This window comes from Podarcis melisellensis, assembly GCF_964234715.1.
Source record: "Podarcis melisellensis genome assembly, chromosome: 8".
Taxonomy (NCBI): Eukaryota; Metazoa; Chordata; class Lepidosauria; order Squamata; family Lacertidae; genus Podarcis; species Podarcis melisellensis.
In genome coordinates, this window is record NC_138540.1 from 27,862,704 (window position 1) to 27,876,845 (window position 14,142).

Sequence of the window (14,142 nt, forward strand, 5' to 3'; positions counted from 1 at the left end):
TTCACAGTGGTGACCCCCTTTTTGTGGAATTCAGTCCCATAAAACATCAGGAAGGCCCCCTCCCTACATCATTAAAAATGGGAAACTTAATCCTAACTTTTTCAGTGGCTAATCATGAGCTGTAGAAATAGGGTAGAAAATTCCTACCCGGCAGCCATATTCTGCTCCTCCTGCTGGTTAATTGCATCATTTGTGCTGGTGTGGAGAATTATGAAATGGATGCTTTTAGCAGGCAACGAATATCATTTTGCTGCTGCTGCTTCGGCAGTTATTTTGCATCCAGTTTATCGACAGAGGGGCCCTAAGATACATAAAAAGCAAACAAAAAAAATTGCCTTGGAGTGAAGTGATTGGAGGGGGGGGGGAGAAAGTGGGATCGTTTGCAGCTTGGAAATCCACTTCTGGCTCTCCTATAAAGAAAATGTCTGCCTGGTTCCACTTGGAGGGAACATTTGCACCATCTCAAAAATCCTGCGGGAACTAGCCTCTTCACCAGAGATATTTTATCCTGTGCCACCCTCCAAGCCAAGAGGTCTGTGTGTGATGGAGAAGAGGAGAAACGTTCAGAACTGGCCGATCTCTGGGGGGGGGGGAGAGTAGGGAGAGGCGCCAAGGGAGCCCAGGAATGTCCCATCTCCAGGGTGCCCGGCAAGCCGCTCTCAGCGATGCAATTAATGCGAAACGCAGGCGGCGAACAGAGTGTTGATTCAAGGCGAGCAGCCTTCTCCTCGCCTCCCTGCTCACCAGCCAGCTGGAGAGCCAGTCTCTTGGCCCTTCCTTGTCTGCCTTTGTGCTTTCGTTCCTTGGGATTCTTCCCAGGGCAGAGAGCAAGAGGCTTTGGCTATAAGGTGAGTCTGACAGACACAAGGATCCTTTTCTGCTCTGGCGGCAGGGGGAAAGGTTTTGGGGTGGCAGCCTGGCACTCCTGCAGATGGTTTGGCCCTTGCGGGATTTGTGGGTTAAAGTCCTATTCACCTTCTGCCCAGGGGAGAGCCAGAGTCTGGACCTTAGGACATTTTTTTGGGGGGGGGGGAACTACTTGCGTATTTGCACAAAATGCAAATTTCGGTCATTCGCTTCACAATCCCTGGAAAAGATAATACTATTCTTGTTGGGCAGTAGTAATGTTTTGTTTAAGATTTGGTTTTATTGAGGTTTTAAGCAGAGGTTGGATGGTCATCTGTTAGGGATTCTGTAGCTGTGATCCCTGCGTTGGGCTGGAAAACCATTCCAACTGTACAATTTTGTGATTTATAATTACCAGGATCTTGTCCTTCAGGTCTTATGATATTCTCATCTAAAACTTGAAACGTCAGTAAGAATTCCAAATAGTAGCAAATTTCACAGCAGGCTTTTGAACAGGACAGACCCTCCAAGTGCCCCTATTTTCCAGGGACAGTCCTGGATTTACAGAAGCTGTCCCAGTTTTTGATTTGATCCTGGAATGTCCCACTTTTCCTTAGGATGTCCCTATTTTCATTAGAGAAGTGTTGGAGGGTATAGGGTTATGCAACGCCCCCCAAGCCAATGAGATAAGTAACTATGCTACCTTTAGAAGACATCTGAAGGCAGCCCTGTATAGGGAACTTTTTAAAAATGTTTAATGTTTTACAATGTTTTTATGTATGTTGGAAACTACCCAGAGTGGCTGGGGTATGGAGTTATGCAACCAGTGAGCCAAGGATACAACCTTTAGAAGACATCTGAAGGCAGCCCTGCAAGGGAAGTTGCCCAGAGAGGTTGGGTGGGGTAATAATAATAATAATAATAATAATAATAATAATAATAATAATAGTAGTAGTAGTAGTAGTTGCTGCTGCTGCTGTTGCTATGGAATAGGATGTCCCTATTTTCACTGGAGAAATATTGGAAAATATTGGAGCATATGTGGTTATAATTATTTATGTATAAAACAAACTTTTGCCGTGTAGTTGAAAATGAATCTTTTTGTTTTTGTTTAGGTCTGTCCCCTAGTTTACCTTAATTTTGAACTAATTTTTCGGCAGTAGCTGTTGACCACGTTACACAGGAAAAGTTAAATATATACATATCATTTTGGATGGTTCTTTAGATGCGGCAACCATGACTGGTGTATTTGTTTCAGCTCAGGGAGTTCAACCTTCTGTTTTCCCAACAGCTTTTGCCGTTCTTTTGCCAGCTTAGATACAAACGCCAGGCCAAAGAAAGATCCCTATGGGCTGAAAGGCCAACTCGGATTACCATCCTAGTAGCCAATCTGCTGCCTCCACTTCCCACATCTGAAGGAAGAAGAGATAGAATCATAGAATTGTAGAGGGAAATCTCAAACACCTTTAAAAGGAGATGTTAAATGAATAGAGATCTAGAGATGATCTCACCTGCTCCAGATCCTGGCCTGGGGGCGCTGCAGAGCACCTGTGGCTGGGTAGAGGGCATGCTGGGTGATTGCGCAGGTCCTTATCAGGCTTAGAATAGCATGGAGATTAGACAAGAGGCTTTGGGATTTGTGCTCTTTTGCCCGGGTCATGAAAAGGCAGCTGGCCATTAGCTTGCGCACCAAGAACCGGGCAAGATGTTTCTCTGCACTCTCCTCCAGCTCTCTTTTCTCCTCAAGGTATGGGCGGCTGCCGTGCCCCTGTGGGTTTTGGGGACAGGTTCCATCGTCCCCAGGGTGCTCTCTGCCTCTCCTGACAACCCAGAGGCTTTCCTTTCAGAGGCAGCCATGCTTCTGAACAGGGTGGATTTGATTTAAATCGAATCGATTTATATCACGATTTAAATCACTAGTCAGTAAGACTTGATTTAATTTTTTTTTTTAACAGAAAGGCTCATTCTTGCTGCTGGTATAATCTTAATATTTACAACCAGATAAAGGTTTCACTTTTGGAATAATAAATTTTCAGAGTAGTTCTTACAGTTATATAAAAAATTACTGATTTGGTTATGCTATTAGAAATACATTGACAGATAATTCTGAAATTTTCTGCTGTACTTTATTGGAAGGAGAAAAACAATCACTTCCTTAATAACAATTTAAACAATTTATTTAACTAAAACAATAACATTATAGCATATGTATCCATGTTTGTTAACTGATGTGGTTAAACAATTTTCTATTTTTAAAAAAACTTAGACTGAGTTTTAGCACACATGAAAAAACTTAAAACAAATCCTTATTTCCTGATGAATAGCCTTTGGACTATAATGTCACTTAAATAGAAAACTATCATTAGAAAGATTTTTCCTCCAAAAGCATTTTATTTTATAAATCCAATTTAAATAATAAAAAAATCCGATTTAAATAAAAAAAACCCCATATATATATGAAGATGACGAGTGAGACCTCGTCGAAACGTCGCCTAGACACCCCAACTTTTACACGGGAAGACACCCGAGGACACCAAAACCTGCATATATATATATATATATATAATCATTGATTTTTATCCACTCTTTTTTCAGGTCCTGCTTCCTTCTTACCCTTGCGGTTGGCCAGTGTGAGAACAAGACTCTGGGCTCCCTTTGGCCTGTTCCCGCATTCTAATCTTATGTTCTCCAGCCCTCTCACTTCTCTCCTCTCCCTGTTTGTCCCTCGCAGGCCCCCGGAAGACAAAGGAAGAACATGAACGAGTTTTTGGGGGATGCCAGCATCCCGAGCCACGACCCCCTGCAGCCCTCCAGTGCCTCCTTGCCCAGCAATGGCATCGACACGTGGAAGAACCGGGCTGCCAGCCGCTTCAGCGGGTTCTTTGGTTCCGGCAACAGCGCCAGTCCCTTCACGCGGGTACGTTGCCAGTGCCCACCACTGCCGCCCATGGGTTCCTGCAGGCCCTTTTCTTTTGCAGGTGTTTGCAGCTGGGAAGGGTGTCCTGGAGAGGTAGGGAGTCCCCGCTCCTTGCAAAATCAAGTGGCGTCAGATCACAAGGAAGGGTAGCCAGAGATCAAGGTGGAGACGCAGTCATAGAGGAGGCCATTCATGATGGGTAGATGGAACTTCCATGTCCAGAGGCAGTTTGCAGCAGCAGCGGGTGGTTCTTGTTGTCTTACTCTGCTTGTGGGCTTGGGGGAATGGAGCTCAGTGGGTAGAGCAGGGGTCAGCAAACTTTTTCAGCAGGGGGCCGGTCCACTGTCCCTCAGACCTTGTGGGGGGCTGGACTATATTTTTTGGGGGGGAAAATGAACAAATTCCTATGCCCCACAAATGACCCAGAGATGCATTTTACCGTATTTTTTGCTCTATAAGACTCACTTTTTCCCTCCTAAAAAGTAAGGGGAAATGTGTGTGCGTCTTATGGAGCGAATGCAGGCTGCGCAGCTATCCCAGAAGCCAGAACAGCAAGAAGAATTGCTGCTTTCACTGCACAGTGATCCCTCTTGCTGTTCTGGCTTCTGAGATTCAGAATATTTTTTTTTCTTGTTTTCCTCCTCCAAAAACTAGGTGCGTCTTGTGGTCTGGTGCATTTTATAGAGCGAAAAATATGGTAAATAAAACACACATTCTACTCATGTAAAAACATCAGGCAGGCCCCACAAATAACTCAGAGATGCATTTTAAATAAAAGCACACATTCTACTCATGTAAAAACACCAGGCAGGCCCCACAAATAACCCAGAGATGCATTTTAAATAAGAGGACACATTTTATGCGGTTTGCAGCATAAAAGCACAAAATGAAAGCACAAAATACACATGACTATAACAAAAACCAACGACCCCTGCCCACAAACATATTTAAAAGGCCATAGATTGCTTAATCAGCCAAAGGCCTGCTTGTAAAGTTACTATGTAACACAGATGAGAGACAAATATACTAAACACTAAACAGGCACCTGGTGAGTCTCCTTGGGGAGAGCATTCCACATGCAGGGAGTCACCACCGAAAGGGCCTGTTCTTGTCTTGCCACTCTCCAGACCTCCTGTGAGGCGGCACACGGAGAAGGGCCTCAGGTGACGTTTGCAAGGCCTGGGCCAGTTCATATGGAGAACATGGACCAGTAGTAGCCTGGTTTTTTTCGGGGAGGCTGGGGCGGGTAGAATCCTATACTATTTTGGTCTGGTCCAAGAAGGCTTCTTTTAGGTCCTTGTCCATCCATGATAACTATCTCAGGGAACCAGCTGCCAAAGGACAGGAAGCTAGGAGAGGATGTTCCCTTCATTCATTCAGCAGGCCGTTATGAGAAAGAGGATCCGAACCCTCATCTCACAGGCCTCCTTTCCCCCTCTCCACATGGCTACACACAACACCCCTGTGAGGAAGGCCAGGTTGAAAGGCAGTGACTGGCCTCAAGTGAACTTCATCACTTAGCGGGGATTCGAACCTTGGTCTCTCCCAGGTCCTAGTCCAGCACTCCAACCAGGGCACCGCACAGCAGCACCCCCAGGCTTCCTTTTTCAGTCCTCCTTTCTGTGCCCCTCCAGGAGATGGACAAGATGGAACAGCTGGAAAGCAGACTCCACTCCTACAGCCACTTCGGCCTCCCCAAGTTCCCCCAGCAGCTCCGCTTCGATCAGGATTCCTGGGAAGAGGAGGAAGAGGATGACGATGCCGCCCTGTGCCTGGAGGACAGCTGGCAGGAGATCATTGAGGGCACAGAGGTGAGGTGGGAGCAGGGCCCCTCTGCCGTCCAGCTGGCACTTTGGAAGAGAGCTGCTCTTGTGCTCGGGTCAAACTTGTGGGTTTCCCCGCTGGGCTAGATGAGCCATTGACCTGATCCAACAGACGACTCTTCTTACATTTTTACGGAGAAGGCTGGCTGCTGTGATCTTGACCTAGCTGGGCTCAGTTGTCCAATAAAGCTTTAACCTGAACCCCTTACCCCAGTGAAGGTATCTGCCAGCTGATTTAAGACAGACAAAAGGGAAGTCCTTTCTCTCCCCCCCCCCCCCCCCGCACAGTTAACTTTGTGGAAATCTGCATCCCTGGATGAGGGGCAGGCTGATGCTAGCTTAGATGGCTTTGTTTTATTCAAAGGGATTGGACAGATTCAGGGTAAGGTCTGCCAGTGGAACCTCCAGTATGCCAGTAGGAACAGTATGCCAGTCTGCTGGGGTCAACCAACAGGGTAGCGGTTTGCTTTCAATAATAATAATTTTATTATTCATACCCCACCACTCTGGGCGGCATATCTAAAAACATAATAAAAACGTCAAGCATTGAAAACCTCCTGATACAGGGCTGCCTTCAGATGTCTTCTAGAAGTTGTGTAGTGCTTTATCTCCTTGACATATGAAGGGAGGGCGTTCCACAGGGAGGGTGCCACTACCAAGAAGGCCCTCTGCCTGCTTCCCTGTAACTTCACTTCTCACAGTGAGGGAACCGCCAGAAGGTCCTTGGTGCTGGACCTCATTGTCTGGGCTGAATGATGGGGGTGGAGACGCTCCTTCAGGTATACAGGGCCGAGGCCGTTTAGGGCTTTAAAAGTCAGCGCCAACACTTGTGCTTGGAAATGTACTGGGAACCCTGCTTGTGGGCTTCAAAGAAGCTTCGAGCCTGCCAATTCGCTGCGCTACTGACTCTTTGGAGGAAGCAGGGCTGTTGGCTGATGGGGGGTCCCTTCAAGCCTCACTTGGCCATGGTTTTCCTTTAGTGTCAGGTGATTGACACGTGGCTGGGGCCCCACCCACTCGTTAGAGCTGTCCTCTGGGGGTGGGGAAACCCAGGATGTGGCTGGCTGGATCTAGTTCCCCACCCCTGGGGGTGGAATGGATTCAGAAGAGCGCTTGTCATATTCTTAGGAAAGTAATGGTAAAAAGAAGTAGCCCCTAACCCTGCCTCTGACTCTTAACCCTCCTAGGTTTTGACACGCCGGCAATGCCACCAGCAGGAAGCTATCTGGGAACTACTGCACACAGAAGCCTCCTACATCAGGAAGCTGAAGGTCATCACAGATGTAAGCATCTTAGATGAAGGGATGTGTTTAATAATAATAATAATAATAATAATAATAATAATAATAATAATTTTATTCATTATTTATACCCCGCCCATCTGGCTGGGTTTGAGGACACAGAAGTCTTGAAGCATATTCATTCATTCATTCATAAAAAATATTTAAATACTGCTCTTCACACACACACACACACACACACACACACACACACACACACGTGTGGTTTATAAAAAAATACAGGTAGCCCCCTGTCTAAGCATGTTCAATATGTGTGCGGCCGTGTACAACCACATCGTGCCGAACCCAGAAGTGACCTGGAAACATCATAAAGATGCCACTGAAACGTCACTAAAAGGGCAGAATGAGGTGGGGGGGGTGGGGATGGGGCAGATTGGGGTGTTTGCAGGCTTTTTCAGTGAGTTTCAATTATACACCATGCGTGCAGTGTCTCAGAACGTAACCCCTGCATAAAACCATACAATGCAAACTATATATATAGAAAGTTTAAACCAGAAATGTAGTACCTTTTATGGAACAATGTGCTCTCAATTGCCTACATAGATGCCTGATGGAATAGAAAAGTTTTCCGCAGGTGTTTAAAAGTTGAAAGACAAGGTGCCTGCTGAAACTCTAGTGGCAGGGAGTTCCACAGAACAGGGTTAATGACACTGAAGACTCTGTTCCTTGTTATTGTCAAATGAGCCACACCTGCTCGGGGAATGACCAACGATGCTCCTGCAGAGGATCTTGGTGGCCCAGCTCAGATATAAGGGTTCAGGCGGTCCCTGGGGTACCCTGGGGGCTGAAGCTGTTCAGGGCTTTGTCAGTTAATACAAGGACCTTGAACCAGGCTGCATAGTAGATGGGCAGGCAGGGCTGGTGCTTTAACAAAGGCGTCACATGTTCTCAGCCAGATGCCCCCATCAGCAATCTGGCCGCTGCATTCTGCACCAGCTGGAGCTTTCAAACTAAGACCAAGAGCAGCCCCACAGAGAGTGCACTGCAGTAATCCAGCCTTGAGGTTGCCAGTGCATGAAATACAGTGGTCATTCTATCCTTGCCCAAGAAGCATCCCTTTCCCTTCGCTTAAAGCAGTGTCAGATCAAAAGCCCTGGATCATGACCAACATCACCTTTGTTTGCCGGCTCTCTAACCAAACGGTGACCCCCACAACCGAGCCCCATTGCAATAGCTCATTTCTCTCTTTTTCTCTTTCCTCCTCAGCTGTTCCTGTGTTGCCTGTTGAACTTGCAGGAATCGGGGCTGCTTTGTGAGGTAAGCTATCATCCTTTCCCTTTGAACATGGCTGTTGCCCCAGAAATGTCAGATGTCACCCTCCAGGGCCAAACCTCACTTTCCTGTGCCAGCAATGGTCTGCCTCCTGCTCCTGGTGGCTTTGTAGCGAAACGCCGTCTCTGAAGCACCCTCCCCTCTGCCCCACTGGTCTCTTATCTGCTCTGAGGAAGTGCCCCAGTTTCCCTCCCCCTCCCACCCCCATTTCTGACAAGAAACCGTCTTGTGATCTTTCACTGTTTGGAGAAATACCTTAACCACACGACGCTCTGGCAGGCTTGTGGCACACAGAAGCTATTTAAAGAGATGAAAGAGATAATACCCAAGGCAACTCTTGCATCATGCAAATGCTTCTCTTGGGTCCCAGAGGTGCGTTGATCAGGTTTTCCCAACGAAAACCCACTCAACCTCTATGATCGAGAAGGAATGCTGGATAAATGTAGTTGCAGAGCTGGGGAAAGGAAGATGGCTCCATCCTTTCGGTGCCTTTAGGATTCCCCTATCCTGGAAGTCACAGGACGCGGGTGGCGCTGTGGGTTAAACCACAGAGCCTAAGACTTGCCGATCAGAAGGTCGGCGGTTTGAATCCCCGCGACGGGGGGAGCTCCTGTTGCTCGGTCCCTGCTCCTGCCAACCTAGCAGTTCGAAAGCACGTGCAAGTAGATAAATAGGTACCGCTCCGGCAGGAAGGTAAATGGTGTTTCCGTGCGCTGCTCTGGTTTGCCAGAAGCAGCTTAGTCATGCTGGCCACATGACCCGGAAGATGTACGCCGGCTCCCTTGGCCAATAAAGCGAGATGAGCGCCGCAACCCCAGAGTCAGCCACGACTGGACCTAATGGTCAGGGGTCCCTTTACCCTTTACCTATCCTGGAAGTATTTCCACCCCATCTATCACTTTAAGAACTGTTGCCTGAGTTTTCAACAGTTGGGATGACTTTGATTGATTGCATTTCTATCAGGCCTTCTTTCCTCTAAGGCAGGCATAGGCAAACTTGGCCCTTCAGATGTTTTGGGACTACAATTCCCATCATCCCTGACCTTGTTAGATAGGGATCATGGGAGTTGTAGTCCCAAAACATCTGGAGGGCCAAGTCTGCCTACACCTGCTCTAATTGGCATACATGGTTCTACCCCCTTCCTTATTTATTCCCCACAACAACCCTGTGAGGTAGGTTAGGCTGATAGTCAGTGACAGGCCTGAGGTTACCCAGTGCGGTTTGGGACTGAGCAAGGTGGGGGAATTTGAACCCTGGTCTCTCCTGGGTCCTGCTCTAACCGCCACACCACACAGCCACCTCTTGTGTTGTGGAATAACAGAATCCTAGAATTGTTGAGTTGGAGGGGTACCCCAGGGGTCATCTAGTCCAACCCCCCCCCCACAATGCAGGAATCTCACCTAAAGCATCCATGACAGATGGCCATCCAACCTCTGCTTAAAAACCTCCAAAAAAGGAGAGTCCTCCTGAGGGAGACCATTGTACTGCTGAACAGCTCTTACTGTCTGAAAGCTGAAATAATCTGGTGAAGTGGAATGGAAGGAGATTCGGGACAGATGAGAGGCACTGTAGACTTTCATGCCCTTTGCAGTTTCTTTGTGGGACACCATGTGTTGGAAGCTGCTGGAGTGGCTTTGAAAGGGGATCGACCAAATTCATGGTGGAGCCTGGGCGCTGGGTGCATGTGTGCATCTCTTGATGGCTCCTGCCATGCTGCCTGTGTGGCACCTCTGTTCAGAGAGAACAGTGTGCACTGAATGACAGTAGCAAGCGATATTCTGACCCCGGGGCGGGGGGGGGGGAGCTCTTCTTGGAAGGTGATTCGAGTGCAGGGCTGGATTTAGGTCTGATGAGACCCTAAGCTGCTGAAGGGAATGGGGCCCTTTATATGTCCAGCTGTCCTTTGTCAGCAACAAATTGTCACTGTTTTTTGTGTTGAATATATGCTATATGGTAATTTATGGACCTAATAGGTATCTAAAGCCATTTGCACATGTTGCCATGCACCCAGTCCATGCAGAATGTAGGCACCCTATATATAGAAATGAGCAAACCAGTGATATTTTAGGGAGCAGACTAGCAGGCGGGGCCCATTACTTACATCATAGGAGCCTATGCAACACAAAACACTGTTGCTGTGTGTAGGTTTTATTTTATTTGTTTTTATCTTTTATTTTGGAAATGTACATCCAGGTTTTTCCCCTTTAGATCTTATAGGTAAATCTGGCACTGCTCGAGAATGTAAGAAGGGTCACAGAGTCTGCTTTTCTCTAATCTGCAGGTGGAAGCTGAGCGTCTTTTCAGCAACATCCAGGAAATCATCCAGCTGCACCGTGCTCTCTGGAGAAGTGTCATGGCCCCTGTTTTGGACAAGGCCAGGACCAGCCGGGCTCTGCTAGACCCCACAGACTTCTTCAAGGGCTTCAAGATGGTAGGTCTGCATGCAGTGAGTGTGCCTACATGCAGGTGCAGCCAAGAGAGGATCGTGCTTTGTTCCTGAAAATGAGCAACAGCTGGAGACCATTCCAGTGTCCCAGAACTGCAGTAGCAGAGGAGCGTGAAAGGCCTTCTACCCTAGCTTTGAAGCATGCTCTGTTTTATTATATTGACATGTTGTAATCTGGCTGTTGAAGGTGCTACAAGTGAGGCAAGTTGCCCAGCAGGGGGCACTGAGAGGCCGAGAAAGAGGGCCAGGAAATCTGGTGTCAGCTTGGTTTTGATCCAATAGTTGGACCCAAACTAGAGCGAGCAGCTTTTCCAGGACAAAATGCAACCCAGACTCCTTGTAAAAGGTGGTCTCTGCTGAGCTGGTAGCTGCAGTATCATCTCTGGCCATCAACAAGGGTGGTGCTGGAGAGCAGAAGGGAAAAGGGAGTCTAGCTCCCAGAATCTGCATTTTGGGACAACTGCGCAGGGCCAATTGGGTTGCTCAAGTGGCCCTTGCTCTCCTCCGCTGCTCCTGCCTCCCTGCACCCGTGTCTTTAGTCTGATGCTTTTCTCTTGCAGTTTGGCTCCCACTTCAAGCCTTACATCCGCTACTGCATGGAGGAGGAAGGCTGCATGGAGTACATGAGGAACTTGTTGCGGGACAACGAACTCTTTCGCATCTATGTCACGGTAAGGAGCCTGTTTCCAACCCACCCACCTCTCTCTTTGTGACCATCCTGCCTCTGTCCTCAAAGTTGAGTCCTACATTCAGAAAAGCTGCAGGCATCCATCACCAGCAAGTCAAATGCTGGCTAGGCAGAGGTGCCATCGCCCAATGCTCACCTCTCCTAGTCATGCAGGGCTGTTTAAGCCCCACACTTTAGGAGTGCTATGTGGTTAGCTCAGTTGGTTGGAGCATGGTGCTGATAGCACCAAGGTTGTGGGTTTGATCCCCGTACGGGCCAGTTTTATCTTCCTGCACTGCGGGGAGTTGGACAAAATGACCCTGGTGGTCCCTGCCAATGATACAATTCCATAATTAATCCTCTCTGATTATTGCTCGGCTAAAAGAGGGGAACAATCTTAAAAGCAGTTTCAAAATGGCTCCAGAGGTTCTGGGGAAGCGGTGGGTTGGTGATGGCAGAGGTACTAGCCAATAGGTGCTTTTCCTTTTCCTCGATTGGTCCGAACCAGGCAGACAGTCTGCAGAGTGCACTGTTACTGTATTTACAGAGTTTTGTTTGGAGGCCGAGACAGAATTATTGAAAACACCAAGAATTGGCCATTCTTTAGAATGAGAGTCTGTCTTTCACCTAGGGCTCCTTTTGGAAGCTGTCCATTCCTGGGCTGGTTGTGGCTTGCAGCATGGGCACCTTTCCAGGGCTGGCTTGTGTTCCTGATGGGAGCTAAGCCCCTGGCTAGTAGTGACAGACTGGCTAGTGGCCTGTTTCTTGGCTCCAGGAACTGACGCTTCCTTTCTTCCACTTGCAGTGGGCCGAGAAGCACAAACAGTGCAACCGGCTCAAGCTGAGCGACATGCTAGTGAAGCCTCACCAGCGCCTCACCAAATACCCTCTGCTGCTGAAGTCGGTGCTTAAGAAGACGGAAGACCCACACACCCGAGAGGCCATCATCACCATGGTAAAGTGTTGCCAGTATGCCTTGGTACACCTGCTAGCGTAGGTGATGGTGTGTTGGGAGCTGCAAGGAATTTAGCAAACATTTGACCCAAATCCATCTCAGGAAGGGCTGGTACTCTGTTGAGATGGGGGAGAAACACAGTTCAGTTTGCATTTGAAGGCGAACCTATCTAATGCTGACAAAGTCTAGCCACGGTGGAACCTCCATCACCAAGAGCAGTCTACCTCTAAGGATTTGATTCTAGGGGAGGACTGCAGCAGGAGAGGGCTGTTGCATTCACACCCTGGTTTGCTGGCTTGCTGGAGACATCTGGCCTAGGCCAGCCTCCCCAAACTGTGTGACTTCCAGATGTTGCTGGACACCCAGCACCCTCCATCAGCGCTGAACCACTGGCTGCTGGGAGTTGTAGATCAGCACAGCTGGAAGGCACCCAGTTTGGGGAAGCCAGGTGCCGCCCTCGCCTTATTGCTGCCTCCCCCTGGGTATAACCTCTGGCGGGCTTCCCTCCTCCAGATCAACTCAGTGGAGCGCTTCATCAACCACATCAACTCGCGCATGCGCCAGAGGCAGGAGCAGCAGCGCCTGGCCAGCATCTTGAGCCGCATCGATGCCTACGAGGTGGTGGAGGGAAGCACGGATGAAGTGGACAAGGTGGGTGGCGAGGCTGTGGCCGCAACGTGGGGGATAAGGGTGGGCAAAGGGTGCCCGAGATGGCAGCCTGGGCTGGGTGGCTGGAGAGAGTGTCTCAGGCACCTGAACTCTTTTGGCTTTAACCTCCTTTCCTCAGATCCTGAAGGAGTTCTTGCGCCTGGACCTGACAGCCCCCATCCCAGGGACCTCCGCCGAGGAGACCCGGCAGCTTCTGCTGGAGGGAAGCCTTAAAATGAAAGAAGGCAAAGATAGTAAGGTAAGCTTTGATGGGCAGGGTAAATGTTCTTCTTCTGTAGCCTTATTGGAGTTCACCAATTGGGTCTGCATTGCTCCCGGAAAGGAGGAAGGAAGTCAAATGACACCGAGGGTTGGTTCAGAGAAAGAGTTCTTTATTTCTGCTCTCCAGAACAGCAGGAAGGCACCTGCATGGTCAGTCCACAGCAAGTCCAAAGAAATGAGAAATTTCAGGCAGTATATATATCCTCCAGGCACCCTCTTCCTCCTTTCCCAGGAATCCAACCACGTCAGCCTATACACGCAGGTTGACATCACATATGTTCATGCTCTGGTATTCTTAACCATAAAAGGGTATTCCTTCCTGTACTTCTGTCCATAAAAGGGTATTCCTGTTCCTACTCTTACCTTGGAACAAGAGGTCACCAACTCCAAAAACACACTCTGGCGCTGTTCCCGGACTAGGTCTGTGCATTAGGATGTAAGATAAGACCTAGACATGTCATCCCTACTCCACTGGAACAGCCAAGGTCATTCTTGCCGTCATGAACTGATAAAGGAGAGGGCTCTGAGCACTTGTTTATACAGCCGGGTTTTTGTTTATACATTGACTCAGAGCTCAAGTTAATGGATTTTAGCTAAGGAAAAATAGGGATTTTGGTGCCCGTTTCAAACTGCCTGCATAGTCAGTTTTGGGTTTGGGAAACCCATTCCTTCACTTCTTGTTGTTGTTACTATTGCAACTCAGACTCAGGGATCTCATGTGATTCAGCCCAGAATTTCTACCCCCAAAGCCAGAGGGTGACACACTGCCTTTGCATGCAGAAAGCTAGGCAAAAATGTCTTTTCCCTGACATGCTAGCTTTCCATGTGCAGAGAGAGTGGAGAGGAATTTTTTTTGGGGGGGGGTTACGTTTCACTTGCAGACTAATGTTGTGCACATCATCCCTTGTCCTCTCTAGAAAGGGTCCCCATTCCTGCCCCCTTCTCTCTCCCCTGCACCTGCATCAAGCTCCACGCAGGATGCTCT

General features: G+C 48.4%; 1 protein-coding gene across 8 annotated transcripts in view; it reads left to right on the top strand.

Moving 5' to 3' along the window:
* The window catches only part of PLEKHG5 (pleckstrin homology and RhoGEF domain containing G5), a gene marked incomplete at its 3' end in the record, with an annotated part of 97,662 nt that overhangs the window by 75,039 nt on the left and 8,481 nt on the right, over positions 1 to 14,142 (top strand). For all 8 annotated transcript variants that reach the window (XM_081923489.1, XM_081923488.1, XM_081923487.1 and 5 more), the window contains 9 exons: positions 3,578 to 3,763; positions 5,398 to 5,574; positions 6,774 to 6,869; positions 8,094 to 8,144; positions 10,441 to 10,590; positions 11,166 to 11,276; positions 12,078 to 12,227; positions 12,741 to 12,878; positions 13,015 to 13,134. In XM_081923489.1, the coding sequence (XP_081779615.1) occupies positions 3,578 to 3,763; positions 5,398 to 5,574; positions 6,774 to 6,869; positions 8,094 to 8,144; positions 10,441 to 10,590; positions 11,166 to 11,276; positions 12,078 to 12,227; positions 12,741 to 12,878; positions 13,015 to 13,134 (1,179 nt within the window). The remainder of the gene's footprint in view (positions 1 to 3,577; positions 3,764 to 5,397; positions 5,575 to 6,773; positions 6,870 to 8,093; positions 8,145 to 10,440; positions 10,591 to 11,165; positions 11,277 to 12,077; positions 12,228 to 12,740; positions 12,879 to 13,014; positions 13,135 to 14,142) is intronic.